Genomic DNA, 27500 nt, shown 5'->3' with positions numbered 1-27500 from the left:
CCTAACCAGCCGGACTGTGGTTCGTACGTCAGTTTGCGTGCGGCCAGCAGTAACAGCATGGTTGATCAGACCCTGATCCACCACGAAGCCTGGTCTCAGACCTAGCCGCGGGGACGCTGACCCCTGAAACCCTCTCCGGGTAAATCCCAGGTAGTATACTACTGCTAACACCACTAGTAAACTACTACTACTAGTACCACTAGTAAACTACTATTACTACCACTAGTATGCTAGTAAACTATTACTACTACCACTAGTAAACCACTGCTATTACTACCACCACTAGTAAACTACTGCTACCACTAGTTAACTAATACTACTAGTAAACTACTACTACTACTGGTAAATTACTACTACTACTACTATTACTATTACTACTAGTAAATTATTACTATTAAGCTACTGCTACTAGTATACTACTAGTAAAGTACTACTATTACTACTAGTAAAGTACTACTATTACTACTAGTAAACTACTAGTAAACTACTAGTAAACTACTAGTAAACTACCACTACTAGTAAACTATTACTAGTAAACTAACACTAGTAAACTACTAGCAAAGTATTATTACTACTAGTAAACTACTAGTAAACTACCACTACTAGTAAACTGCTGCTAGTAAACTATTACTAGTAAACTAACACTAGTAAAGTACTATTACTACTAGTAAACTACTAGTAAACTACCACTAGTAAACTACTGCTACTAGTAAACTATTACTAGTAAACTACCACTAGTAAACTACTAGTAAACTACAACTATTAGTAAACTACTACAGCTGTTAGTAGTAAACTACCCCTAGGAAGTTATTACTAGTAAACTACTACTAGTAAACTACCACTACTAGTAAATTACTAGTAAACTACTAGTATACTACTACTACTAGTAAACTATAACTACTAGTAAACTACAACTACTAGTAAACTACTACAACTACTAGTAGTAAATTACCACTAGGAAACAAGTAATAAACTACCACTAGGAAACTACTGCTAGTAAACTTTTGCAACTACTAGTGGTAAACTACCACTAGTAAACTACTGCTAGTAAACTACTACTACTGCTACTACTACTACTGTCTAAGTTTATTAGTCTCGTTCCCCTCGAGTCTCTCCATCATCCTCGCTGCTTTCTCTTACATGTTATAACTGAGTCGATTAAGCTGGCCAGGTTGTAATATTTCTTAGAGTGGTTCCTTCTTACTCTAAGGCAGCCACTAACCTCGTCCTACCTGTAGAAGGCGGCGACTGAGGCCTCGTTGGAGTCTAGGTGTGGAACCTGGCAGTAGTGATCACTGCTCAGCACTATTATATTCTTGGGGAAGGGTTTGATCCGAGGAATTAGAGTGTAGCTGTAATTCAGTGGGGCAAGAACCCTTCGCCATTGGGTATTTCATGTAGCTTCTTTTCGTATGGTTTAGCTCCCCTTTTGTTTTTCCTTTGCATTTATTTTGCAGCCTCTCTCTCCCCTTTTTGTTTCAACCTTCCGTTATCTTTAATCTCTCTGTCTCTGTTTCTGTCTCTCTCTTGTTCTTCCCTCACCCTCCTACGTTTTCTGTCCATTTTAACGTCTTCTCCTCCCCTCACATAGGTCTTTTCCAGCCCTCTCTTACTTCTCCTGTCCTTTCCTACATCTCCTGTCCTCTTTTCCTGCCCTCCTACGTCTTCTCCTGCCCTCTCCTACATCTTGTCGTACCCTCTCCTTCTTCTCCAACAATCTCTTACGTCCTTTGCTCTATCCAACGTCTTTTCCTACTCTTTTACATCTCTTGTACCCTGCTCTCCCTCCTCTCTCCCTCCTCTCTCCTTCCATCTACATCTTTCCTCCTCCACGTCTCCCTCTGTGCCGGCGTTTGCGAAGAACTTGTTTTTTGACCTATCAACCACCAGCGATTTCTTCTATACTTAGTTTTTTTTTTTTTTTTTTTTTTTTTTTTAAATAGGGTTTAACAAGGTTAAGGATCCCTAGCTTTATTGACAAGCTATTTACAGGTTAAGGATTCCTAACTTTATTGGCAAGCTAAGAGCTGTTACCTACATCAGCTCATTTGAAAGCATTTTTATTGTTATGAGACATACAAGTAGGGAACAGGATGAAGTTGGAGCCATCTGTGGGCCAGCATTTTCATTTGATCAACTGACTTTATCTCGTTAACATCATTATGCTGTACGTATGTGTTCCATACTCGAGTCATCCTGGGTATATAGGATCTCAGATGGAGTAAAGTTCTGGAGAAGGGTACAGCCAGAGTGAAGTTGCTGCTTTCTGCCCGTCTTGTGGCATAAAAGCTTGTTTCACGCTGTTCTCGAAGTGGATCCAAGTGTGGTACTTTGACAATATTGGCCTTGTACATAACAGTAAGGCCACCCACATCCCTCCTGTGTTGAAGGCTCTGCTGAAATGACAGATCTATCCAGGATGGATCCTGGCGAGAGATGAGACGTCTTGCTCTGTTCTCTACTCTGTCAAGCAGTCGCAGATGAGAGGGGGGGGCAGGCAAACCAAGAAAGTGGAGCATACTCAAGGTGCGAGCGTACTTGTGCCTCGTACAGAATCTTGAGATACGGCGAAGTGCTGTAAGCTTCCTGGCTGCCTTGTTTGCAAGATTTACATGGTTCTTCATGGTTAGTTTGGAGTCAAATTTCACCCCAAGGATATCAACTTCTTCTCCAGGTGCCAACACCCTCCCATTCATCCTTACTACTGCACCAGCATTACCATCATGGTGCCTAGAGACGATTATCATTTGCGTTTTCTCAGGTGCAAATGTTACTTGCCATCTATTTCCCCAAGCTGACATAGCTCTCAGCTGGTGATTGATGTAGCTTAGAGCAGCTGGCATTTCTTCTCTTGGATAAGTGAATGTCAGTGTACAGTCGTCTGCATATGCATGTGATTCTGGGATGAGATGAAGAAGGTCGTTGAGGTAGACATTCCATAACAATGGTCCCAGCACGCTTCCTTGTGGAACACTTGCCCCAATAGGATGTCTTGCTGATTCCGTTCCATTGAGAACTACACTTAGAGATCTACCATGAAGGTAATCACTGAGGAGACATAGCGTAGAGCCTGTAATTCCCAGTGCTTGAAGTTTTGCTAAGAGGCCCTGGTGCCACACCCGGCCGAAAGCGCCAGCAATGTCCAGTGCTACCACACAACTGACTTTGGATTCATCCAGTGACTAGTGCCACTTAGTGGAGAGGTTTAACAACAGATCAGCAGCAGAGTAACCTTTCCTGAAGCCATGTTGACGATCACAAAGTAGTGAGTGATAGTCAAAAAACTCTGTCATTTGTCTTGAGATTATTGTCTCAAGGATCTTACCAGTGATTGACAGGAGTGACACTGGTCTGTAGTTGCTGATTTCTGCTCTGCTGTTCTTTTTGTGAAGAGGGACTACATTTGCCTCTTTCCATAGAGAGGGCCATTTACACTGTACTAGGCAGTGCTGAAAGATGCGAGTTAGAGGTGCTTCTAGCTGGTCTGCACATCTTCTCAGCAATCTTGGGCTCAACTTGTCTGGGCCCACAGCCTTTTCTTGGTCAAGCCATTTAAGAAGGAAATGCACCTCCTCCTGCCTTGTTGTCACCACTGACAGTTTTGACACAGTTCTTGCAGCTAGCCAAGGAGGGTCCCTTGCTGGATCAGGAACTTGCATTTTGGTAGCAAAGTGTTCAGCAAAGAGGTCCGCCTTCTCTTGACTACTAGTAGAGGTGGTCCCATCCTGTCGATTTAGAGGTGGAATGAGTTCATTAGGCAGATAACCTTGTCTGTCCTTGACCAGGGACCACCAGGTTTTGGAGCCTACCCTACCTGATGCTTGCTTTCTTTTAGTGTCCACCTCCCATTTAGCAATGGCCCACTTTTGAACGTCACCCATATGTCCACAGGCTTGCCTGTGCAAGTTCCTGTTATAGGTGGTAGGATGTCTCTTATACCTTCGCCATGCTTTGTACTTAGCAGTAGCGGCCACTCTACAACGAAAGCCAAACCAAGGCTGAATTGTAGGCTTCGTCACATATTGCCGGTGAGGAATGTGTTCTTGTTGTAGATTAAGGATGTTGCTACTCTCTCTCTCTCTCTCTCTCTCTCTCTCTCTCTCTCTCTCTCTCTCTCTCTCTCTCTCTCTCTCTCTCTATCTCTCTCCGTCCCTCTCTCCTCTCTCTCTCTCCCTCCCTCCTCTCCCTCCTCTCCCTCTCTCCCTTCCCTCTCTTTCCCCTCCCTCCCATTAATCATGGAGTTATCACAGGTGCTCAACCCGGCGTAACTTAACCCCTTATGCATAGGGGCGAGAATTAACGCGAGAGAGAGAGAGAGAGAGAGAGAGAGAGAGAGAGAGAGAGAGAGAGAGAGAGAGAGAGAGAGAGAGAGAGAGATAGATAGAGACAGAGACAGAGAGAGATATAGAAACAGAGAGAGAGAGAGAGAGAGAGAGAGATAATGTATATATATGTATTGTTTTAGACGAGTTCTGTGGTGCAAATGATGTACTTCCTCCTTGACAGGTCCTGAGTGATAACCACATCCTACTCTCCGATGTCCATTTACTATTGTTATGACCCTTTACTCTGTTGATAATGACCCTTCATCACTATCATTTTCTTTTCCTCTCTTTTTTCTCTTCTACTCCTCCTCCTACTCCTCCTCCTCCTCCTTCTTCTTCTCCTCCTCTTCTTCTTCCTCCTCCTCCTCCTCCTCCTCCTCCTCCTCCTCCTCCTCCTCCTCCTCCTCCTCCTCCTTCTCCTTCTCCTCCTCCTCCTCCTCCTCCTCCTCCTCCTCCTTTATTTGGGGTGATTGTTTGACCCACTCACGCAATTGCCTGAAGCGCGTTAGTGTTGTTGGTTTGATAGCGTGTTAAGTACCCCACACACATTGGGGGGGGGAGTACGTGGTAAGTACCCTCTACCCCGTCCACACACACACACACACACACACACACACACGTGATGGTGGAAAGTGCGTAATAAGCGTCAGTACACATTGGGAGAAAAGTGCTTTATGAATACCCAGTTAATGTACTTCTATAAAAGGGCACCTTAAATGCCCTTTTCTCTTCTAGACAAGAAAGCACCAGAGCCATTTAATTTTCGAGGTCGTCCAGTGTGGTGTGATAAAAGAGCTTGTGGAGTATTTTCCGGTCTCCTATTATCTGCCTATACTATTATATTACTGATGGCATATAATACAGACAAGTTGATGAATAAGACACCTGTTCAACACCTGGGTATCTTCAGTGCCGATAGATTCTAAGGGACTGATCGCCTCCCACCATGGCTGAGGGACTGATCACCTTAAAAACTATTACTTCTAGTCTCTCCAGTGTTATACTCGCCTGTATTCGACAGAAGAAGCCTGTTTAGCCGGAGAAACGTTTCGGTAATAAAGATACCTAAGTTTGGCCTGTGTGTCTTATTTATTAGTGTTTGTTATATACTCCCATGTACTCCCATGCACTCCAATGTACTCTTATGCACTCCCATGTTCTCCCATGCACTCCCATGTACTCTTATGCACTTCCATGTACTCTTATGCACTCCCATGTACTCTTATGCACTCCCATGTTCTCCCATGCACTCCCATGTACTCTTATGCACTTCCATGTACTCTTATGCACTCCCATGTACTCTTATGAGCTCCCATGTACTCTTATGCACTCCCATGTACTCTCATGCACTCCCCATGTGTGCTGTGAATATCTATACATGAGAGTACAGGATCGACGTATGCTTGACGCTTGCGTGTTGTAAACGTTTGTAAGGTTAGGTACGATTCATCAGGAAACAGGACAAGTGTTTCCTGACGCGGTTTCTAGTCAGGCGATGACCTGCCACTGGAGTGTGTATCAAAATTCACTGTCTAGTCAACTACGCTGTTGCTGCCAGCAGCCTGCAGGCCTACATAGCTATCAAAATCTGACTCTATTTGTAGGCTGCACTTCTTGTCTGTGTCTCTTGTTTGTTGAACCTCTTCACCCCAACGACGTAGGTAATAGCTCTTGGACCCCTTTATGATGGTTAATAGTTCCAAGATATTCGAGATTTTTTCTTCCTTTGATCAAGCCTAATTATTGTTGCTGCTGCTGCTGCTGCTGCTGCTGCTGCTGCTGCTGCTGCTCCTGATGCTGCTGCTGCTGCTCCTGATGCTGCTGCTTCTGCTGCTCCTGTTTCTGCTGCTTCTCCTGATGTTACTGCTGCTGTTGTTATTTGCCTTGTTTAGGAATCGTACACCGCCGGGGAATGGAAGACAGTCAGGCTCCATCCAAGGAAAGGGAGGAGGGGTTACTTCTTCTTCTTGTTCATCTTGTTCTTGTTCTTCTTCTTCGTCTGCTGCTGCTGCTGTTGGTGATGGCTGAGGTTGTATTGCTTCTATTGCTCCTCCTATTTCATTTGGTCGTGGTGCTGCTGGTGGTGTTGATGCTGCTGCTGATGCTTCTGGTGGTAGTTAGAAGTGGTGGTGGTGGTGGTTGCTGCTGCTGCTGCTGCTGCTGTCGCTGCTGCTTACGGCCTCACTCACCACTTAATAGGGGAAGATCATTAGTGTCAACTGGAGTGATGTATGACGGGCGTGAGTCTCATCTTTGCTACCACATAATCTCACCACTATGTTGAAACCTTTGTCTGATTTCAATAAACTCGTTACTTTTCTTGGATGTGTGTGAACGTACCGCCCATAACGAGCCAGTAAATGACAACAAACACGTATCTATACTCATGCCTTTTATGTCGGTATATTCTATTGACTGAGATATCTATGTAAATGTTTTGTACTCATTAACGAAAGTCGGGTATGAGTCTCAGCTCCTGGTCTCGCCTCTTAAGCCTTGTACCGCTGGTTTCGGAACTTTTCGGCCGCACGGGTTTAGCCTCTGCTTGCTGTTTCTTTTAATCACCTCTTTACTTAAGCAAATTTTCACACAGGCAAATACGCAGAAACGCGCGCACGCTTGCATAATTGCTTGCACACGCTTGCGTAATTGCTTGCACGCGTGCGCGCACACACACACACACACACACACACACACACACACACACACACACACACACACACACACACACACACACACACACACACACACACACACTCACACAGTCTCACACACACAGTACAAGAGATACGATGGGAAAAGCACTTTGAGTCAGCAATGAGGAACTTCCTGAGTCAGCACGTCAAGTCACCAAGGAGCATGAAGGGTCCTGTTGAACCAGCAAGACTACACCCTACCAAGGTATGAGGAGGTTCTTGACTGGATTGATGAGATGATGATGATGTTCACTAAACCGTTCGCACGTGATATGATGGACTTACCTTATGTGATGCTACTGATCCAGTGAGAGAAGTGCTGACGACTCAATCTTTCTCCCGCTAATCGCGTGAGAGACACATTGCCCAACTGTATTTACTCAGCTATATATAATGGACTTTCTTAGGAAAATATGCTGGGACGCAACACGGTTTTATCCTAAGCAGAAGTAAACAGGAAGCGAAATGAGAGTTGTTCAACCAGAGCAGGCGAAATAGGATATTTTCAATATTAGTTAATAGACAGGCGGAAGAGCCAGGGATAGCTAACTCACTTGCAGTAAAGAAAGGGCAGGAAAGGCACTTGAGAACCACTCAGTAGTCAAAACAAAGACTGAGAGAAAACTAATACCCAGCCACACACACACACAAAAAAAAAAACTGTCAACGAAATATATTAAAAATATGTGATTAAGCTGAAGATGGAGGAAGAATTCTCTACTGAAAAAGATAATAGCTTGAGCCCAATGCTATGGAATTTGATGACATTATTCTCCGGATAGTGAGAGAAGCCGAAGCTGTAAATAGGCAGTGCTCCCAGGTATTCCATACGGTACATACAGGGGAACTTCAAGAATGCTGGAACATGGACAACACGATATTTACGGAGGCGTAAGATATACTGGGCGATATCATTAAGTGACATTCAAACCCTAGTAAATGAAAAATATTTAAATTGGGCTCTAGGTGGGAGGGGATCAGATACAAAATCCTTTCAAAAACTTGATCGAAATGGGTACGTATCACCAGTGTGGAACCCTCACTTGTTACATTTATAAGGAGAATGATCTGTAGGTCCCTAACTGACTTCGGTAGGAAACTCGACAGGTTCCTCCAGGCAGTTACTAATCAGAAGGGTTGAGCTGCTTATATTGAAACACATGCTACTAACATCAACAGTGTGAATGATTGGCCCTTCAATCAGGACGGCTGGCTTAAAGCCGGACCTTGAGGATAATTACCTTGAGAGCTATCAATAGGTAGTCTATAGGCATCATGTAACAAAACACATGAAAACCATCGAGAAGGTTACCGGAGCTGAAGTTCGAGACTCGTTGACTGATATTTCCAGCTAAATCTTACCCGACCATTCCTGCGTTATTGGTGGAGCTTAGCACTTGAGGGGATATGGCCACGACATATAAAATATTCCGAGACACTCACAGGGTGAAGAAAGATTGTCTTCCAGGAAGAGCGAACACAGAAGCTGAATACCTTGATGATCCAAAGATACATTTAGAAGTACGTTGTTGCTGTGAAAGCGGTAAAAACGATTGATATGGTAGGAAGTGACGAAATTGAAGCCAACTCCATACTTGGACTTAGAATGGAAGTCTGTCCTAAGACGCAGAGCCCAGGAACCGGAGTTCAACCTCCATAAACTCAGGTAGGTAAATATGGCAAGGAAATTACATGCTCGCACGCACAAGAGCTGTGACTCGATCCCTGCAACCACATATAGGTAAGTATAGGTGAGCACGCACGCACGCACGGACGCGCGCACGCACACACACACACACACACACACACACACACACACACACACACACACACACACACACACACACACACACACACACACATACGCATACATACATACACACATACATACATACACACAGGAGCTCGGACTCGACCCCCGCAACCTCAACTAGGTGAGTACACACACACACACACACACACACACACACACACACACACACACACACACACACACACACACACACACACACACACACACACACACACACGCAAACGAATAAACTACACTCACAAAAAACATCTTGGCAACTATTTGCCGTGAAGCTCTTGACTGCCCCGCAAACTTGAGAGTTTATTTGTTTTCTTCTTGCACAAATATTCCAGGACTCAAGCCGTTCGAACCTTCTGAGTGGAGGGATCGAACCTCCTTTTTTTTTTTTTTTTGTCTTTTGAAACTTCGTTTTCCTTGCTCCGAACCCCGGAACCTTATTCTCTTTCTCTTTTTCTCTTTCCCTTGTCTTCCTCGTCCGTCTCCTCTCACTCTGCCTTCTTCTCGGTGTTCGATTTTCTTGTGTCGTCTTGTATAGGTTGAAGCACTAAGAAGAAAAGTGATAAGTGAAGCAGATGCGACGGCCGCCGGGAAGTGGTCAGCTGTCTGAGTGATCTCAGTGTTTCGTTCGCTGCTTTACGTTTCGTTCATTTGCTCGCTCGCCTCGCTGACGAGATCTCCCCGGTGCTTGATCTCTCTCTCTCTCTCTCTCTCTCTCTCTTTTTTACACAGGGTTTGACAAGGTTAAGGATCCCTAGCTTTATTGACAGCTATTTACAGGTTAAGGATTCCTAACTTCATTGACAAGCTAAGAGCTGTTACCTACATTAGCTCATTTGAAAGCATTTTTGTTATGAGACATACAAGTAGGGAACAGGATGAAGTTGGAGCCATCTGTGGGCCAGCATTTTCATTTGATCAACTGACGTTATCTCGTTGACATCATTATGCTGTACGAATGTGTTCCATACTCGAGTTATCCTGGGTATATATGATCTCAGATGGAGTGATGTTCTGGAGAAGGGTACAGCCAGAGTGAAGTTGCTGCTTTCTGCCCGTCTTGTGGCATAAAAGCTTGTTTCACGCTGTCCTCGAAGTGGATCCAAGTGTGGTACTTTGACAATATTGGCCTTATACATAACAGTAAGGCCACTCACATCCCTCCTTTGTTGAAGGCTCTGCTGAAATGGCAGATCTATCTAGGATGGGTCCTGGCGAGAGATGAGACGTCTTGCTCTGTTCTCTACTCTGTCAAGCAGTCGCAGATGAGAGGGGGGGAAGGCAAACCAAGAAAGTGGAGCATACTCAAGGTGTGAGCGTACTTGTGCCTCGTACAGAATCTTGCAACCCCTACTGTCAAGCAGATGCGAGATAGGGCGAAGTGCTGTAAGCTTCCTGGCTGCCTTGTTTGCTAGATTTACAACATGGTTCTTCATGGTTAGTTTGGAGTCAAATTTCACCCCTCTGTCTGTCTCTCTCTCTCTCTCTCCTATAGGGTTTTACAAGGTTAGGTTTAGAGCACCTAACTTTATTTACAGACTAACCCTCTCTTTTACACAGGTTAGGTTAAGGTTACTAACTTTATTTACAAACTCACCCTCTCTCTCTCATGATACGAAATTAAATTTTACTGTCTCCCACATGCATTCCCATCCCTCTCTCTTTCACTACACATACCCATGTAGAATGACATCGTACGAGCTATGGTATACCCACCAAGAGGTATATAGCTCTGTGTATACCGGGATGTAGATTTTTCCTAATGTTAACAACGTCTAGCCGGTTTCCACGGCGCTTCGGCTTTGTCTGAAGTTTCCCTAAGAAAGAATAATGTTTCAGATGTCAGTGTCCTCCGTGCCCGGTTCCAGACCAGTCCTGTGTGGATGGTCGGGTCAGACAGGCTGTTACTACTAGCCGCTTTGAGAGAGAGAGAGAGAGAGAGAGAGAGAGAGAGAGAGAGAGAGAGAGAGAGAGAGAGAGAGATTTCCGTAAGCTTTCGCCATTCCGTGTCAGTTTTTTTTTTTTTTTGTGGCTTGCCGATGACAGGATTGAAGTATTATTGTTTATAATTTCCGAAGGCTTGAGGCACTTACCCATCTCTAAGGATTTCGTTGTTGATTCTTGGCTTTTTTCTGTTGTTCTCTTCTTCTTCCTACATGTGTCTCTTATTTATCGTATTCATCTCTCTCTCTCTCAAGTAGTACCTGAGAGTTTCCTATATTAATAAGGATTAAAGGTCCTCTGTGGGTGTTCGTGGCTCTGTTGGTAGCGTCCTTGGGACTGGGGATCCATCCCAGGCACGTTTGAAACATTGAGCATATTACCTTACATCTGCTGTCCCTGTTTACCTGGCAGTACGTAGGTACCTGGGTGTTAGTCAACAGCTTTGGACCATATCCTGGGGAGATGATTAATTAAAGGACCACAGTAGAAATAAGACAGACAGTCCTTGGTGATGAAATGACATCACTGGGTTATCCTTCGTGGTTAACCTTGTGCGTTAAAAATTCGAACGAAATCGTATCGTATCTTATCTCGTATTCTGCAAACTGAGAGCAGCGGACCACCAGCAACAACATCTTAGTTGACCAGACAAGCATCTGATGAGCCAAGGGTGTGTTGGGAATACCCCAGATGCATGAAAAAAGGGCGTTCAAGAGTCATGGTCCATTTACACTTATTTTTTTCCATCTTTGCGTTCTCAGTATTCCTCTCCGGGTCGTCTGCGAGTATTTAAAAGGATGAATCCGAGCTATCATTTAATTAGTTGAGTTTACTTTTTAAATTATGTGTTAGTTGAGGAAAGAGCTCCAAATGTGAGAGTGATATTGGCTGTCCTTTTTTTGGGGGGGGGGGAATAATTGTCGCTTTCTGGCTGTCAGAACATTGAATCTGTACTCTGCATTAAGATCACCGACATCTCGATGCTGTTGAAGACTTCATTGGAGTGACAGGTCCATTTAAGACAAGTGTAGGATCAAAATGAGTGGAACTCGGCTACCCTCTTTTCTGCCAGAGAAAACAAGTGGGAGATAAACTCAAGATTGGAGAAAACTTGGGAGATAAATTACACTACTGTCTGTCCTGGAATAATATCACTCGCGACTTGATGGTGGTCCACGACGGACCGAAATGCTGTATTTTTTTCATCTTCAGTTTGTAGTTTAGGTGTGAGTTCTTCCAGTCACTGCACTGTGGCTTTCTCAAGTCAGCCTTAATGTTGTGAGCTTTTGGAATGTGTTGCTTGTAAAATTCAACGTGTGGGTGTTCAGAGGCACAGCACGTGGATGCTCAGAAGTTCAGCACGTTGATGTTCACAGTCAACACAAAGTCAGATTTCAGAGCCAGGATGCCCACTTCACGGTCGAGTGCTGCGTCTCAACCATTCATCCTCTCACCACTCCAGCAGCTGCATTATGTCATATACCCATTACATACCTACCACCTATTTCGAGAGTTCTACTACACCTCTTAGCTCAGACTGCGGACAGATTTCCCTGCTGAAGGCCTGGTAAACCTGCCTATTGCTGTTGACAGCCCACAGGCCTCCATGCTATAAACAATCTGAATGATCTGGTGAGCGATTAACCTTTTTCTTCTAAGAAGCAAGTACATTATGCCATCGACTTCCGCAGACCAACATAGCTAGTATACAAAGAAACTGAAGTATCCTCCCTTTCCTTGCCTCAAATCTATATGCCTCCCACCATTCCCTAGGCGTCGTGTGATCCCTACGAGTTTATCGCTTCTCCGCAACAATAATAACACTTTTCTCAGGTCCAATAAGAACTACCCTAAGAGTTGAATCCCTAAAGGACTGAGGACTTAATAGAGCCAGATTTTGCTAGCGATTGCAGCTTCAATAGGAGGCCAAGAAGCCATGCTAGGTCAAGGACAGCAGCAGTGTCCAGTGCAACAACACACGTGGTCGTAAAGGAAAGACATGTTGTAGAACGAGTTTTTCTTGGGACCACGTATCCCTCTGCTCAGCTTTATCGGGTCACTGATAAAGTTCTTTACAGAACGAAAGATTGTGTGTCCTGTAAAATGTTGTTCTGTAACGTTTGTCTTTTGTTTACTATTGGCTGAGGTACACCAAGTGGATCCAGTACTAAGTGATCTACACACTCAGCTCACCCTCCACCCTCTTTATCTTCAGTTTATCTGTCTGTGTGTCTCTTTCTCCACCTCCTTCCTTCCCTCCCTCCCTCCCTCTCTCTCCCTCTCTGTGTCAAGGCTGGGGTGGGGCTGAGTTGGAGGAAAATGATTTCAGAAGATGATAAGAGTTAAGTCAGGGTGGCAAGTTGGTGTGATAGAGGATAGAAAGCTGAGACAGAACTATAAGGAAGGATAGAGCGTTTTCTTAATCATTTTCCTCGATCCCTAATATATATATATATATATATATATATATATATATATATATATATATATATATATATATATATATATATATATGTATATATATATATATATATATATATCTAGAGGGTATTTAAATGATAGAATTGACAATGTCTAATCTTGTACGTGAACATTCATAGCAAAGAAAATTTAGTTTTGACAACTACAAATAATAATAATAATAATAATAATAATAATAGTAATAATAATAATAATAATAATAATAATAATAATAATCTGATCTATTTTCTTTGACTAATTGATGGTAGACGAAGTGTTGGAGGAAATGGGGAACGGGAGTTAGATAATGATGTAAGGAGAGTAGATAATGATATAAGGGGAAGAGATAATGATATAAGAGGGATAGCTAGTGATGTAATGGGGGATAGATAATAACGCAAGAAGGGTAGATAATGAAGTAATTGGGACAGGTAATGATGTAAGGCGGCTACTCAGTGATGCAAAAGGGGATAGATTATGGAAGGGGGATAAAGGAGAAAGGGAGAAAGGGAAGGGAGAGGGAAGATAGATACTGAAACTGTGGATATACTGTATTTCTTCCTTAATTTTATACTTAGTTATAAAATGCAAAAAAAAAAGTGCATATATTGAATATATTTTTTATATTTTTAAAATGCTTTTTAAAGTTTTGAGTCTATAATGATAGTTTGCAATTTTATATATATATATATATATATATATATATATATATATATATATATATATATATATATATATATATATATATATATATATATATATATATATATATATAATTGGTAGGTAGGAAAATTCCCGATAAATAATTATTTTTTATATATTTGCAATAACTCCCCTTGATAGTCCTCAAAATAGAAGTAATTTCCCAGAATCTTAAACCAGCCATGTATCAAAAGCATCATTAAACCCACCCACCCATATGTTTTATAAACCTCCCCTCCCCCCACCTCCTCGCCCCAGTAACCAGGTTCAAGATTAAGAAGAATTCCCACACCTCCCTCCCCTCCAAAAAAAAAAAAAGTCCTCCCACCCCTCCTCAAGAAAGGTAAATACATTCATAAGTAGATTGGTTGATGCCTTCCGTTGCAATTGATCATCACTTGACTCTCTTGCAGCTCACCGGCCGCCCTTCCCAGTCTCACATGCAGGTAACGTCTCCACTGTATCCATCTTCATCTTCTCCACTTTTCGTCTCCCTTTCTCAGTCTGTCTCTGTACCCCTCGCTTTCTCTCAGAGTCTATATTCTCACTCTTTACATCTCTCTATCCCTCGTCTTCTCTCTTGTTGTACTAATGTCTCCTTCATCGTCTCTCACATTTTCACATCTCTGTCTTTGTCCCTCTTCTATTCTCTGCCTCCTTTATTGCCTTTGCTCTCTTTGCCTCCCTTTGCTTCCTCCATCCACTCCTCTTCGTCTGTCTGTCTGTGTCTCTCCGTCTCTCCCTCTCATGCCCATTCACTCTTCTTGTCCATCTTTCTTATTTGTTAACCTTTCATCGTTCTTACATTTATTAACCAGCTTTTTTTTTTCTCCTCTATCATTTCCACAGATGAAGAAAGAAGACACACAACACGGTGGACTAAAAACAAACCAGCAAACCATTTTTGTCTGAATATTTTAAAGTTTTGTGAGAAAGAATGTTGAGTGACAGGTTCTTATCAGGAGGTACAGCTGATGACCGGTTCTCCACACCTTCTCTCTGCCACACAAAAAATTATATATCCAGTCACACATTTCCTTTCATAATTTTAGACACTTTTCGCAGGAACGGTGCTTTATTATACGACGTTTCACTCACTGTGGGTGAAAAGTCTCATGACTGTTTTTTCCCAGTCCTTAATGTGGGTGGAATTTCTGCTTGTCAGCTTGCATCCTTGTTTACCTGCTTTCAGAATGCCAGCCTTAAACCTCAAGACTAGACCATATTCTTCTCTCCTCTAGAGCTAAACCAGCTTAATCTGTCCTCTAGAGTTAAACCAACTTCATCTGTCTTCTAGAGATAAACCAGCTTCATCTCCTCTAGAGCTAAACCAGCTTCATCTCTCTAGAGCTATACAGGCATCGTCTCGTCTCCTGCAGAGCTAAGTCAGCTTCATTCCCTGCTTTCTACAGGACTAAATATGACATTTCTTCAGAGCTTAATACCATTTTTCTTCCCAGAAAAACTAATTCAACTTCGCTCTCCTTTTTTTCTCTCCCATTTGAGCTAAACTATATCCTTTCCATCTAAGTTAGCCTTTTCTACTCTTCTGAGCTAAACCAGCTCCTCTTCCATCGGGGCTAATTCAGCCCAATTCTCCCTTCGAAGTTAAGGAAGCCCCATCTATCCTTTGTACTTAAATTAGCCCCTTTCTCTCCGAAGCTGAACCAGCCAAGGCCCCTTCTATCCTTCTCACTTCTACTGACCTAAACCAGCGTCACCTGGACGCTGGTTTTGCTCTGAAAATTAGTGTAATGAGTAAGATAAGCTTGCTTCTTTGCAAATTTGTAAGTGTCTCACTGTCTATACATAACAAAAACCACAATACCGTGACCGGAACAATACACAAATAACCTGCACATAGGAGAGAGGAGCTTACAAAGACGTTTCGGTCCGACTTAGACTATTTACAGTCACACTGTGTTACCTTGTAAATGGTCCAAGTCGGATCGAAACATCGTCGTAAGCCCCTCTCTCCTATTTGTGGGTTATTTGTGTCTGCCTGCCTATTTGCCTCTGCCTGTAAATCTGAATCTGTATTTCACTGTCTCCCTGTTCATCTACGTCCGCCTGTGAATTTCTCTTCATAGTCCTGGCTGTATAGTCCTTGTGGCTTAGCGCTTCTTTTTGATTATAATAATAATAATAATAATCTTCATAGTCCTTTTCTCTCATCGAAGTAACTCGTCTCGTAGCAAATATCTGGGCCTTTACAAGTTTCTTCCAAGTCCTGACTTGGGAGGTTCACGCGATAACCACGAACTTGATGATAATTCTGAAATACGTCCGCTGCTCTCTTAGTATTCCACCTGTGACCTGTTGTTCGATGAGCAAAAGTACCACTGCAACTCTTACTTTTATTCTTTTTTTTTTTTTTTTTAGCTGTTTCGCCGTGTCCACCTCGTCCTCATTACTTGTCCTTCCTCCCCCTTCTGAGGATGACAATCTCCGTTCCTTCATTGCCATCTTTACTGATTTCCCACATCTTTATTTTCATTATTTTTTTATTTAATAGGAAGCTTGAAACTGTAATGCCAAAGTTACCGGATCCCCTCATATGGTATTTTCATTTCATTAAATTTTTTTTTGCCTTCGTCTCTTCAAATGAAATTCATAACGGAGTAAATTTCCCGTCCCAAGGCATTCATTAAACAGATTTCACATTCCAAGCACTACCATCATCTATGCATTTCTCTTTAATTTATTATCGTCTTATAATCTCGGCTTATCTTTTAACGAAGTGCCTGTGTGTGTGTGTGTGTGTGTGTGTGTGTGTGTGTGTGTGTGTGTGTGTGTGTGTGTGTGTGTGTGTGTGTGTGTGTGTTTGCTTTCATTTGTCGCAATAAGGATGCTGCTTAAATTTCATTTAATTTATATTCATTGAAGGAAAATCTGAATGGTTATTTGCTAAATATTTAATTTTAATAATAATGACGGTAATAATAATAATAATAATAATAATAATAATAATAATAATAATAATGGTAATAATGATAATGATTATGATTATAATCTTAGCAAAATACTGATACCCATTCTAAATCTCTTCTGGAGTTCAAAAAATTCGTGAGTTTGTACTTTCATCCAAAAGTGTTTTCTAATTCATTTCTAACGAACGAGAATTAGAAGAAAAAAATTTTTCGTAACTATCAAACAGGTCCTCAAATGTTTCATTAATTGTGAATTTGAAATATTTTTATTATTTTGCTATACACAATTTATCATTGTATGAAATGAGACGACGTTAATAATATAATATAAATGAAATAAAACTGACTTAAGATAAATATAAGATTCAAGAAACTATACGTATTTAGTAATTTTGATGTTTAGGAATTTTTCAAAATTATATATATATATATATATATATATATATATATATATATATATATATATATATATGTCGTGCCGAATAGGAAAAATTGGTCAATTAGAAAGAACCCATTTAGAATTAAGTCCTTTCTAAAATTTTTTCTTATACGTTTAACGATATTTGCTTTCATTTATGTTAATGTAAAAATTAATAATTTTGTTCTAAAGGAGCCGTAGAAAACTTACCTAACCGTGTAACAAGCGCAATTTAATTTAGCCTAATCCAACTAAATATGTTTTAAATAAGTTTACAGTAATTTAATAATAAACAAACACAATGAAAAATATTTTTTTTGTTAGGTTCAGAATGATTTTTGCGAGAAATTTGTATACACAAATTTTCGCTTGTCTTATTCGGCATGAAAAGCCATGCTATTTAATCCAAAATCGCAAGTTTTACCTTTTCGACACGACATTTATATATATATATATATATATATATATATATATATATATATATATATATATATATATATATATATATATATATATATATGCTGCGGTGACTTAATTGACATTAGTGATATTGGAGGTTATTGACTGCCCTAGTCTTCCAGGCTCCCGTTAATGTCAGTGGCAGCTGTCGAAAGTGTGCGTGATACCTGCAGATGTTATTGACGCTGAGCGTTATACGTAATGAGGCCGTGTTAACGTACTATAAGCTGATAGTTAAATCTGAAGTTAGAACAGAAAGAGATATACTTCAAAGGTTTTTATCTGGACGAAACCTAAGAATTGCGATTTAATCCTATTTTTTAAGGCGGTCTAATTATAAATTGACATTAGAAACCTCAGTTACTCAGAAATTAATTCTCCGAAGATAACACCAGTGACGATCGAAACCAGAACGATGGTAATGAATTGTGCCGAAGCAACTAGCTTGTTGTGCACCCAGCTTATTGTGCACCCAGTAGCCATCCCGTGGACGCTAGCTGTTATAGTGCACCTTATAGCCTTCCCATGGACGGTGCTTTACCTTTGATACACCTTTGAAGAGTTTCGAGAGTTTCACTACTCTCGGAGCCCGGCTATGGGCCAGGCTCGTCTGGTGTTTGCCTAGTCAACCGGGCTGTTGCTGCCCCACATATCCATCACAACCTGGTTGATCTGGCACCAGCTAGTTTACTGCGCTCCACAATCTCATCCCCTGGACGGTAGGTGCTAGTTTAAGCGGCCCCACATATCCACGTAGACGATAGCGCGAGAACGTAAGTTATATCCATCCTGTTAAATAGCAACAACATCAAAGTATATAATGCGCAATTGTCTAGGAACTTGGTTCTTATAAATTCAAAGAGGTGCACTTGTATTCATTTACATACTTGAATTTAAGATATTTACTCAAATACACAAATAACCCGCACATAAAAGAGAGAAGCTAACGACGACGTTTCGGTCCGACTTGGACCATTTACAAAGTCACACACAGTCACGGTATTGCGCCTTTTGTTATTATTTATATTTTCTCAAAAATTCATTATTATATCTTTACATACATTGATTCATAAGTTGTTTATATTACTCAATTAGCGGATAGTTAATTACATAGTATCAAAGAAAATTATTCTAATGATTTCATTCTTTAAATTTGTTTGATTAGTATCTGTATAGATTTATATTACTATTTTAACTATCTTCATATTACTGTCTATCTGTTTGTGTCTGTACATTCGTTTACGAAAATGCGTGTGAATTCCTGTTATGTGTGGGTGTATGTTAATGCGAGTGTATGCATATATATATACTGGTAGGTAAGACACATAGGCAACAGTTAGGCAACTTTATTCCGAAACGTTTCGCCTACACAGTAGGCTTCTTCAGTCGAATACAGAAAGTAGGCAGGAACAGTAGAGATGTGAAGATGATGTAATCAGTCCATCACCCTTGAAGTCGTAGAATTTGAGGTTGTCAGTCCCTCTGCCTGGAGAAGTTCAGTTCCATAGTTCCTGACTATGGAACTGAACTTCTCCAGGCCGAGGGACTGACAACCTCAAATTCTACGACTTCAAGGGTGATGGACTGATTACATCGTCGTCACATCTCTACTGTTCCTGCCTACTTTCTGTATTCGACTGAAGAAGCCTACTGTGTAGGCGAAACGTTTCGGAATAAAGTTGCCTAACTGTTGCCTATGTGTCTTACCTACCAACCTGTCGGTATTGTATACCATTTTGATGTTCATATATATACTGTATGACAGCTGGTGGAGATGAGGTTCTCTGACTGATTTTGCTGTTGTGTAAAAGGTATATCGAAAAATATTTAAACAAACATATGCGATATTGTTTGCCTTTTGTACACAGTGCACCACTCTTACTATTTTACTCTTGTTTCTGTTACTGCTGTTGCTGCTGCATCTGTTTATATTTCTGCTGCTGCTGTTTGTCCCACTGTTGCTACTATTTTCTGTTGTTGCTCTTACTGCTGCGAAGACGACTGCTGCTTGCGTGCTTGCTGTTGCTGTTGGTACTGCTGGTGCTAATGGTGGTGGTGCGGCTTTTGGCTCTGATGCCACTGCTTCTGTTGCTTTTACCGTTGCTGAGAAAGTACCAGGAGGAGGAGGAGGGAAGTAGCCTCATCGGGTGGTAGCGCAAGCTCGTATTTTCACTTAATTGACAGCTCAGCTGCCAGCAATTTCGTATAGATAAAATAGTCGAATTCGTTTAGTTTATTGATTTCGTGGTTAGCCAGAGACTCCAGTTACAGACTGGAGGCAATAAGAGCGCGCACACACACACACACACACACACACACACACACACACACACACACACACACACACACACACACGCACGCACACGCACACGCACACGCACACGCATACACACACACGCACACACATGAGGTTCTCTGACTGATTTTGCTGTTGTTTAAAGGTATATCGAAAAATATTTGAACAAACATATGCGATATTATTTGCCTTTTGTACACAGTGCACCACTCTTACTATTTTACTATTTTTACTATCTTACTATTTCTGTTCCCAAGGGAAACAGAAATAATGGGAAGAACACAACGAGTCCTTGGTTCACCCAAAGGTGTAGGGAGGCAAAAACTAGGTGTACTAGAGAATGGAAAAGGTACAGAAGACAGAGAACTCAGGAAAATAAAGAAATCAGCCGAAGAGCCAGAAACGAATATGCACAGATAAGAAGGGAGGCTCAGAGACAATATGAAAATGACATAGTATCAAAAGTAAAGACTGACCCGAAGCTGTTGTACAGCCACATCAGGAGGAAAACAACAGTCAAAGACCAGGTAATCAGACTGTGGAAGGGTGATGGGGAATTCACAAGAAACGACCAAGAGGTATGTCAGGAGCTTAACACAAGATTTAAAGAGATATTTTCAGTGGAAAGCAGTAGGACTCCAGGAAATCAGAACAGGGGGGCACACCAGCAAGTGCTGGATGAGGTACATATAACCAAGGAGGAGGTGAAGAAGCTGCTATGCGAACTTGACACCTCAAAGGCGGTGGGACCAGACAACATCTCTCCATGGGTCCTTAAAGAGGGAGCAGAGATATTGTGTGAGCCATTAACAAAGATCTTCAACACATCATTTGAAACTGAGCAACTCCCTGAGGTATGGAAAATGGCAAATGTAGTCCCAATTTTTAAAAAGGGAGACAGACATGAGGCACTAAACTACAGACCTGTATCACTAACGTGTATAGTATGCAAGGTCATGGAGAAGATCATCAGGAGGAGAGTGGTGGGGCACCTGGAAAGAAACAAGTGTATAATTGACAACCAGCACGGTTTCAGGGAAGGAAAATCCTGTGTCACAAACCTACTAGAGTTTTATGACAAGGTGACAGAAGTAAGACAAGAGAGAGAGGGGTGGATCGACTGCATATTTTTGGACTGCAAGAAGGCCTTCGACACAGTTCCTCACAAGAGGTTACTGCAAAAGCTAGAGGATCAGGCACACATAACAGGAAAGGCACTGCAATGGATCAGAGAATACCTGACAGGGAGGCAACAACGTGTCATGGTACGCGACGAGGTGTCAGAGTGGGCGCCTGTGACAAGCGGGGTTCCACAGGGGTCACTCCTAGGACCTGTGCTGTTCTTGGTATATGTGAACGACATAACGGAAGGGATAGACTCAGAAGTGTCCTTGTTTGCAGATGATGCGAAGTTAATGAGAAGAATCAAATCGGACGAGGATCAGGCAGGACTACAAAGAGACCTGGACAGGCTACAAGCCTGGTCCAGCAACTGGCTCCTTGAATTTAACCCTGCCAAATGCAAAGTCATGAAGATTGGGAAGGGCAAAGAAGACCGCAGACACAATATAGTTTAGATGGCCAAAGACTGCAAACCTCACTCAAGGAAAAAGATCTGGGGGTGAGCATAACACCGAGCATATCTCCTGAGGCGCACATCAATCAGATAACTGCTGCAGTATACGGGCGCCTGGCAAACCTACGGATAGCGTTCCGATACCTCAGTAAGGATTCGTTTAAGACTCTGTATACCATTTACGTCAGGCCCATACTGGAGTATGCAGCACCAGTTTGGAAACCACACCTAGTCAAGCACGTCAAGAAATTAGAGAAAGTGCAAAGGTTTGCAACAAGACTAGTCCCAGAGCTACAGGGATTGTCCTACGAAGAAAGGTTGAGGGAAATCGGCCTGACGACACTGGAGGCCAGGAGGGTCAGGGGAGACATGATAACGACATATAAAATACTGCGCGGAATAGACAAGGTGGACAAAGACGGGATGTTCCAGAGAAGGGACACAGACACAAGAGGTCACAATTGGAAGTTGAAGACTCAGATGAATCAAAGGGATGTTAGGAAGTATTTCTTCAGTCATAGAGTAGTCAGGCCGTGGAATAGCCTAGAAAGTGACGTAGTGGAGGCGGGAACCATACATAGTTTTAAGGCGAGGTATGATAGAGCTCATGGGGCAGGGAGAGAGAGGACCTAGTAGCAATCAGCGAAGAGGCGGGGCCAGGAGCTGTGAATCGACCCCTGCAACCACAAATAGGTGAGTACAAATAGGTGAGTACACACGCATGCACACAGGGAGAGAGTGGACCTGTAGTGACAAGTGAAGAGGCGAGGCCAGTAGCTATGACTCGATCCCTGCAACCACAACTAGGTGAACACACACACACACACACACACACACACACACACACACACACACACACACACACACACACACACACACACACACACACACACACGCCTTTAGTACGCCTACAATAGCCTAGTGGCTGAACTAACAAAAGGAAATAGAAAAACTAAGAATGTTTCTGATTTTCCCCTCCCTACCCTTTTTCCCCTCGCCAGGCGAATATCGACGAGATGAATGCAGGAGAATGACGCCGAAATTAGGAATATTCACTGCGGAGCCGGCCATGTCACGGCCCCAATTCTGTTACCGCGGGACCTGAGTTACGATTTCCAGCCAACTGTTTTCTGGCCCCTTGTGTGTGTTCGGATGCTTCACTGGGAGAAGTGGTTCCCAGAGTTCACCCAATCTCTCTCTCTCTCTCTCTCTCTCTCTCTCTCTCTCTCTCTCTCTCTCTCTCTCTCTCTCTCTCTCTCTGTGTGTGTGAGAAAGCCGTCAAGGGAGGTGCCTCGATGCCGGAAGGGTTCTTAATCCAGGGAATTGTAGCATCGCTCTTAGATTTTCTTCGGATTATTGACCCCGGATAACCCAGTAAAGCCACGTCTTCACACTGGCATATTTCCTTTGGGATCCATTAATCCCCTTTCCCAGGATGCGACCCACAGTAGTTGGCTAACACGCAGGTACCTACTTTCTGTTAGGTGAACAGGGACGGCAGGCTTAAGGAACCATGCCAACATTAAATTCCTCTAAGATGTTCTGATCAGCTGGTTTGTGGTGCATACGCTGGACTGCGGGCGGCGGGCACTAACAGCTTGATCGATCAGGCCAGCAGCGGGGGCGGTGACCTCCGGAAGCGACTCCAGGTAAACGTTTTCCAGTCCTGGGATCGAATCGCGGTCCTTCAGATTGTGAGTGGAGGTCGTTGTCAATGGAGCCACGATCACGGGGTGCTCCTGGATATGGTGCTGGAACAACAAAAACTCAGGAGGATAGGAACCAGTTTTCGCATTAAGGACTGGAAGCGGAAGTCAGCGTCAGGACGGACCCCCGAGGCAGGAAACCGAACATAAAAGGCGATAAGTTCAGCATTGCCAACCACCGCCCAACGACCCTCCTGTGTCTCCGTCCGTCCTACCGTCCCACTGTCCGTCCTATCGCCCGCCCTTCTCCACCCTCTCCCTGTCCGTCAGTTCATCCATCTGTTCCGTCGTCCCGTCTGTCCCATCGTCCGTCTGCCCTACCATCTGTCCTCTGTACTATTCGTCTCTCTGTCAGTCACTAGTGGTCAAACCGCAGCATTAGTTACATATCAAAACGAAGATCCTCATATTAACAACACTGAGAGGTGCATATCTCCGTGTATATACACCAAGAGATGCATATCTGTGTATGGACACCAAGAGAACAGTATATCTCTCAGTGTGTATACGCCCAGAGTTTTTATTAGTTCCTCTTTTTTTCAGAAAACTGGTTTAATAGCTTCATTATGCAAAAGATATTTGGAGATGGAGTATTTTTTGGTGTTTGCGTAGAGATGATCTGCCCAAACGATCCTTTAGTAGCCGATAGACTTTAAGCCTGGCAAGTAACTAAAGCTTTTCGCGTATCTGCCGGGGCTTACTAAGCGTAATTCACTTCGAAGTCGACAGCATCGGAATATATTATTTTCAGGGATGTCTACCTGTGTTGGATTTTCAACGTTAATTAAGTGACAGGATAACAATGTCCTAGGCAGGGAACGCGAGATGCAGTTTTTGAGGTGGGGCACACGAGGTAGGGCATGCGAAGTCGGGCGGGGCACGCGGCGGTAACGGTATTTAATTATACTCAATTACCGACTGACGGCCACGTAATGACGGGTCTCTTAATGATGGTTTTATGAGACTGCTTACGACTCGTTTGCAATTAAAATATCGTCATAAATGTCACTGATATAGTTGGATAAATTGACGTGCTTTAGGGGGGGAAAACATGACCACTAGAGGATCGAGCCCCGGAACTTGATTATGTGATTACCATACCAAGTTCCAGACCAAGCGAGAGTATACAGGCACACTCGCTAAGTACACTCGGAAACACGGACCCTTGCAAATATTCACACACAAGGCAATCAATGAGATTTTAATAGGGCAATAAAATGCATCCGTTTCAGGGGCACGCCTTCAAAAGTGTAGCAGTGAATATTAAAAAAAAAAAAATAAGAGAAAAAATATAGTTGGAAAACGGTCAGTTTTGTACAAGAATCAGATCGTAATTCACATGAAGCGATTAGATGTAGTATAGAAACAAAGCATTTTGATTTGCGACATTTACCTAAGATATTTTTCAAATTTTGTAAAACATGATAGTGTAACATTAATTATATCTTATGGGGGAAAAGTTTTAAGTCTTAGCACCTGAGAAATTTGAGGGGACTTGTGGAATTATTACTCCTTCCTCAGGGCTTCAGTACACTATCTACTATACTATTTAGGCAAAAGAAAAAAATTCTCCATGAGCCACACTAGCTTCCCTCTCGCCTATCCAAAAAACAACACGATCCACAGCAGTCTACAATGCAAAACAATTCCTTCCAGAACCTGAGGGCGACTACCGTGGTCTAATTCATCCCAGTCACGTGAATTCATGATTTCAAACGTTAAAGTAACGTGAAGCTATGAATTCTAAGAATATTTTTTGTACACAGTTCGACTTGTAGGAGAGGAGCTATGAAATCTCATCTCATTTCAAAGCCCGTCCCTAACTAAGGCTGCGACCCCACAACAGTCTGTAAATAATCAGGCACGTATTTACTGGAGCGAAATAGGCGCAGAGATGTACCATACGTCACAATCCGCTCCAGAATTGAGCCTGGGTCCTTCAGTTGTATGTATGAGGCACCATCACTGACCTACTAACCTTCATTATTCCATCGATAAAGTGAAAAGATGTTAGATACTAGGACTAATGTGACTTTTATCTCGGCAACGTTTTGCTCTACATTAGTTTTGTCAAACCAGTTGAAAAGAATCAGAAAGCATTATTTATACGAGGTTCCTTCTAGGCTAAGGAGAGAACACTTAACAAGAGAGTATTATTCTGTGCTCTTGAGAACTCCAGAATAGGGATGGAAATATATAGTTATCATTCTTGTCTATTTTCAAAGGCCTACGGTTTTTGCATGACTATCCTTTGTCAGCTGCCCATAAACCTACCCACCCTCTGCTCTAAAACCCATCCACTCAACCACTTGCCTATTAAGCCAGCTTTCCCATAAATATACTCAAAACACGTCCAATAAACAGGACGACAGAGTGACAGACCAGGGTCTTGAGGTGGGCATGAAATCACACATTAATTCGGTCAGTCAAAACACGTGTAACCCAGAAACCAGAGTGACGTACGTGTGTGTGTGTGTGTGTGTGTGTGTGTGTGTGTGTGTGTGTGTGTGTGTGTGTGTGTGTGTGTGTGTGTGTGTGTGTGTGTGTGAGTTTATATGAGTGATTACGTATTTGTAGTTACAGGAGTGCAGTGTTCGTTGTATCCTAGTATTCGTAGCAACATGCACCTCTAGCAACAGAGTTTACTCGACCTGGTGATCGACCTGCTGAGGGGGTGAGGACACCAGCTCGACACTAGTGGCAGCGCGAGCAGTTGCAAAGGTCACTTGTTCAGGCGATGCAATGTTGCAAGCTCAAAGCAATTACTCTTGAATTTCTCCTTCGACAAAACTATGTCAAGTTTACTTCTTCAAGCACAGGGAAGATTTACACTTTATGCCTTTCATTAGAGAGTGATAGAGACTTGTATGGTAGCTTGTGACTCGTGTAGAAGAGATGTGTTTCAGAGTAAAGTTTATAATATCTTACCCGTTTGTTTCATGAACTATGAGGGAATAATAATAATAATAATAATAATAATAATAATAATATCATTGTAACCTTAGAAAAAAATATAACTACGTCCGAACGCCTTAGAACCGTTATAAATATTATATATGGATGACAAGAATTATACAATATACAATTTATAAAATAATGTAGTTAATATGAATAAAGTACTTTGTAAGCTAGTGAAACTGTACGTGTCATCATCACAGTTGTAAAATAAAGTTTGAGGCTTTTTTGCTCCCTTAACAAAGGTTTCCAACTCTATGTTTTAACACATAATGATAGGGTAAAAAAAATCAATACAATATTCATTTATTTTGAGTAGGATTTATATACATGAGACTATACGTACGTTATGAGAATTATAAGAAAAATCTGCCTGTAGCAGAGATGACATTCTTGAGCCAGTATGAACAAAGTAATGTTAAGCCGGCAAGACTAGACCTGGTCTTTACACTGAACGAATCACTCATCTCTGGAAAGTCATCAGTTCCTAGTAATTATGCTGTGCTTGGTGAGTACCTGCTGGAAGTGATGCTGGTGAGGAACATATCGGGAAGAAACTCACAAGAAGCCGCAATATCATGGAAGTTACCGTCAAATGATCCAGATACCTGAGGTGTGTGACTCAGCTTAAGAATTTTCGCAATATTTACAATTAGGAATAAAAATTGCGACAATGGGACTCGAACAATTCGCAAAAAAAAAAAAAAATCACACTCAGGAGAGAAAATTTTTGGTGACGTTTCTGCCCATCCAGGAATATTGTCAAATCAGAGTTGTGACTTAATAATGGTTCAGGACAAACCGAAGCATCGACTACAGAGTCCTCTACCAGTAGTGGTTTGTTTCCCATAATTTAAGGTTCTTTAAAGAGAAGACCATTCACACCGTCGTATTTGTGTTCTATAATATAAAAAATGCAACTGTGCAACCCAGGTTCCAGCTTCGCACGATGAAAAGAGCCCCCCCCCCTCTCGCCTTAGTCCGCCACATCATCGAGCAGAAAGGCGTCTGGTCTCTAGTTCCTGCTCTCCTGAAGAGCTGGGAGCATAAGTTTGAATCCTGGTCGCTCGGCAGTACTTCTCTGTTTCACTGAAATTTTTATATAAATTTATATATCAATTTATACGTCAGGATTATTATTATAATAAAGTACCAAATAAATGTCTGTTATAAAAGGATTTCTATATTCACTACTTTTTATTCAATAATAATAGTAATAATAA

At 42.1% G+C, this 27500-nt stretch overlaps 1 protein-coding gene across 8 annotated transcripts in view; it reads left to right on the top strand.

The window, feature by feature from the left end:
- The window catches only part of LOC128691401 (homeobox protein abdominal-B), a 741469-nt gene that overhangs the window by 591620 nt on the left and 122349 nt on the right, over positions 1 to 27500 (top strand). For 5 of the 8 annotated variants that reach the window (XM_070091538.1, XM_053780259.2, XM_053780257.2 and 2 more), the window contains one exon: positions 14351 to 14383. The exons of the other annotated variants lie outside the window; for them this stretch is intronic. In XM_070091538.1, coding sequence (XP_069947639.1) covers positions 14351 to 14383 — 33 coding nt within the window. The remainder of the gene's footprint in view (positions 1 to 14350; positions 14384 to 27500) is intronic. 8 annotated transcript variants of the gene reach the window in all.

Source organism: Cherax quadricarinatus, chromosome 36, assembly GCF_038502225.1.
Source record: "Cherax quadricarinatus isolate ZL_2023a chromosome 36, ASM3850222v1, whole genome shotgun sequence".
Lineage (NCBI taxonomy): Eukaryota > Metazoa > Arthropoda > Malacostraca > Decapoda > Parastacidae > Cherax > Cherax quadricarinatus.
The sequence above is the reverse complement of the archived record's forward strand: the minus strand, read 5'-3'. Positions and strand labels throughout refer to the sequence as shown.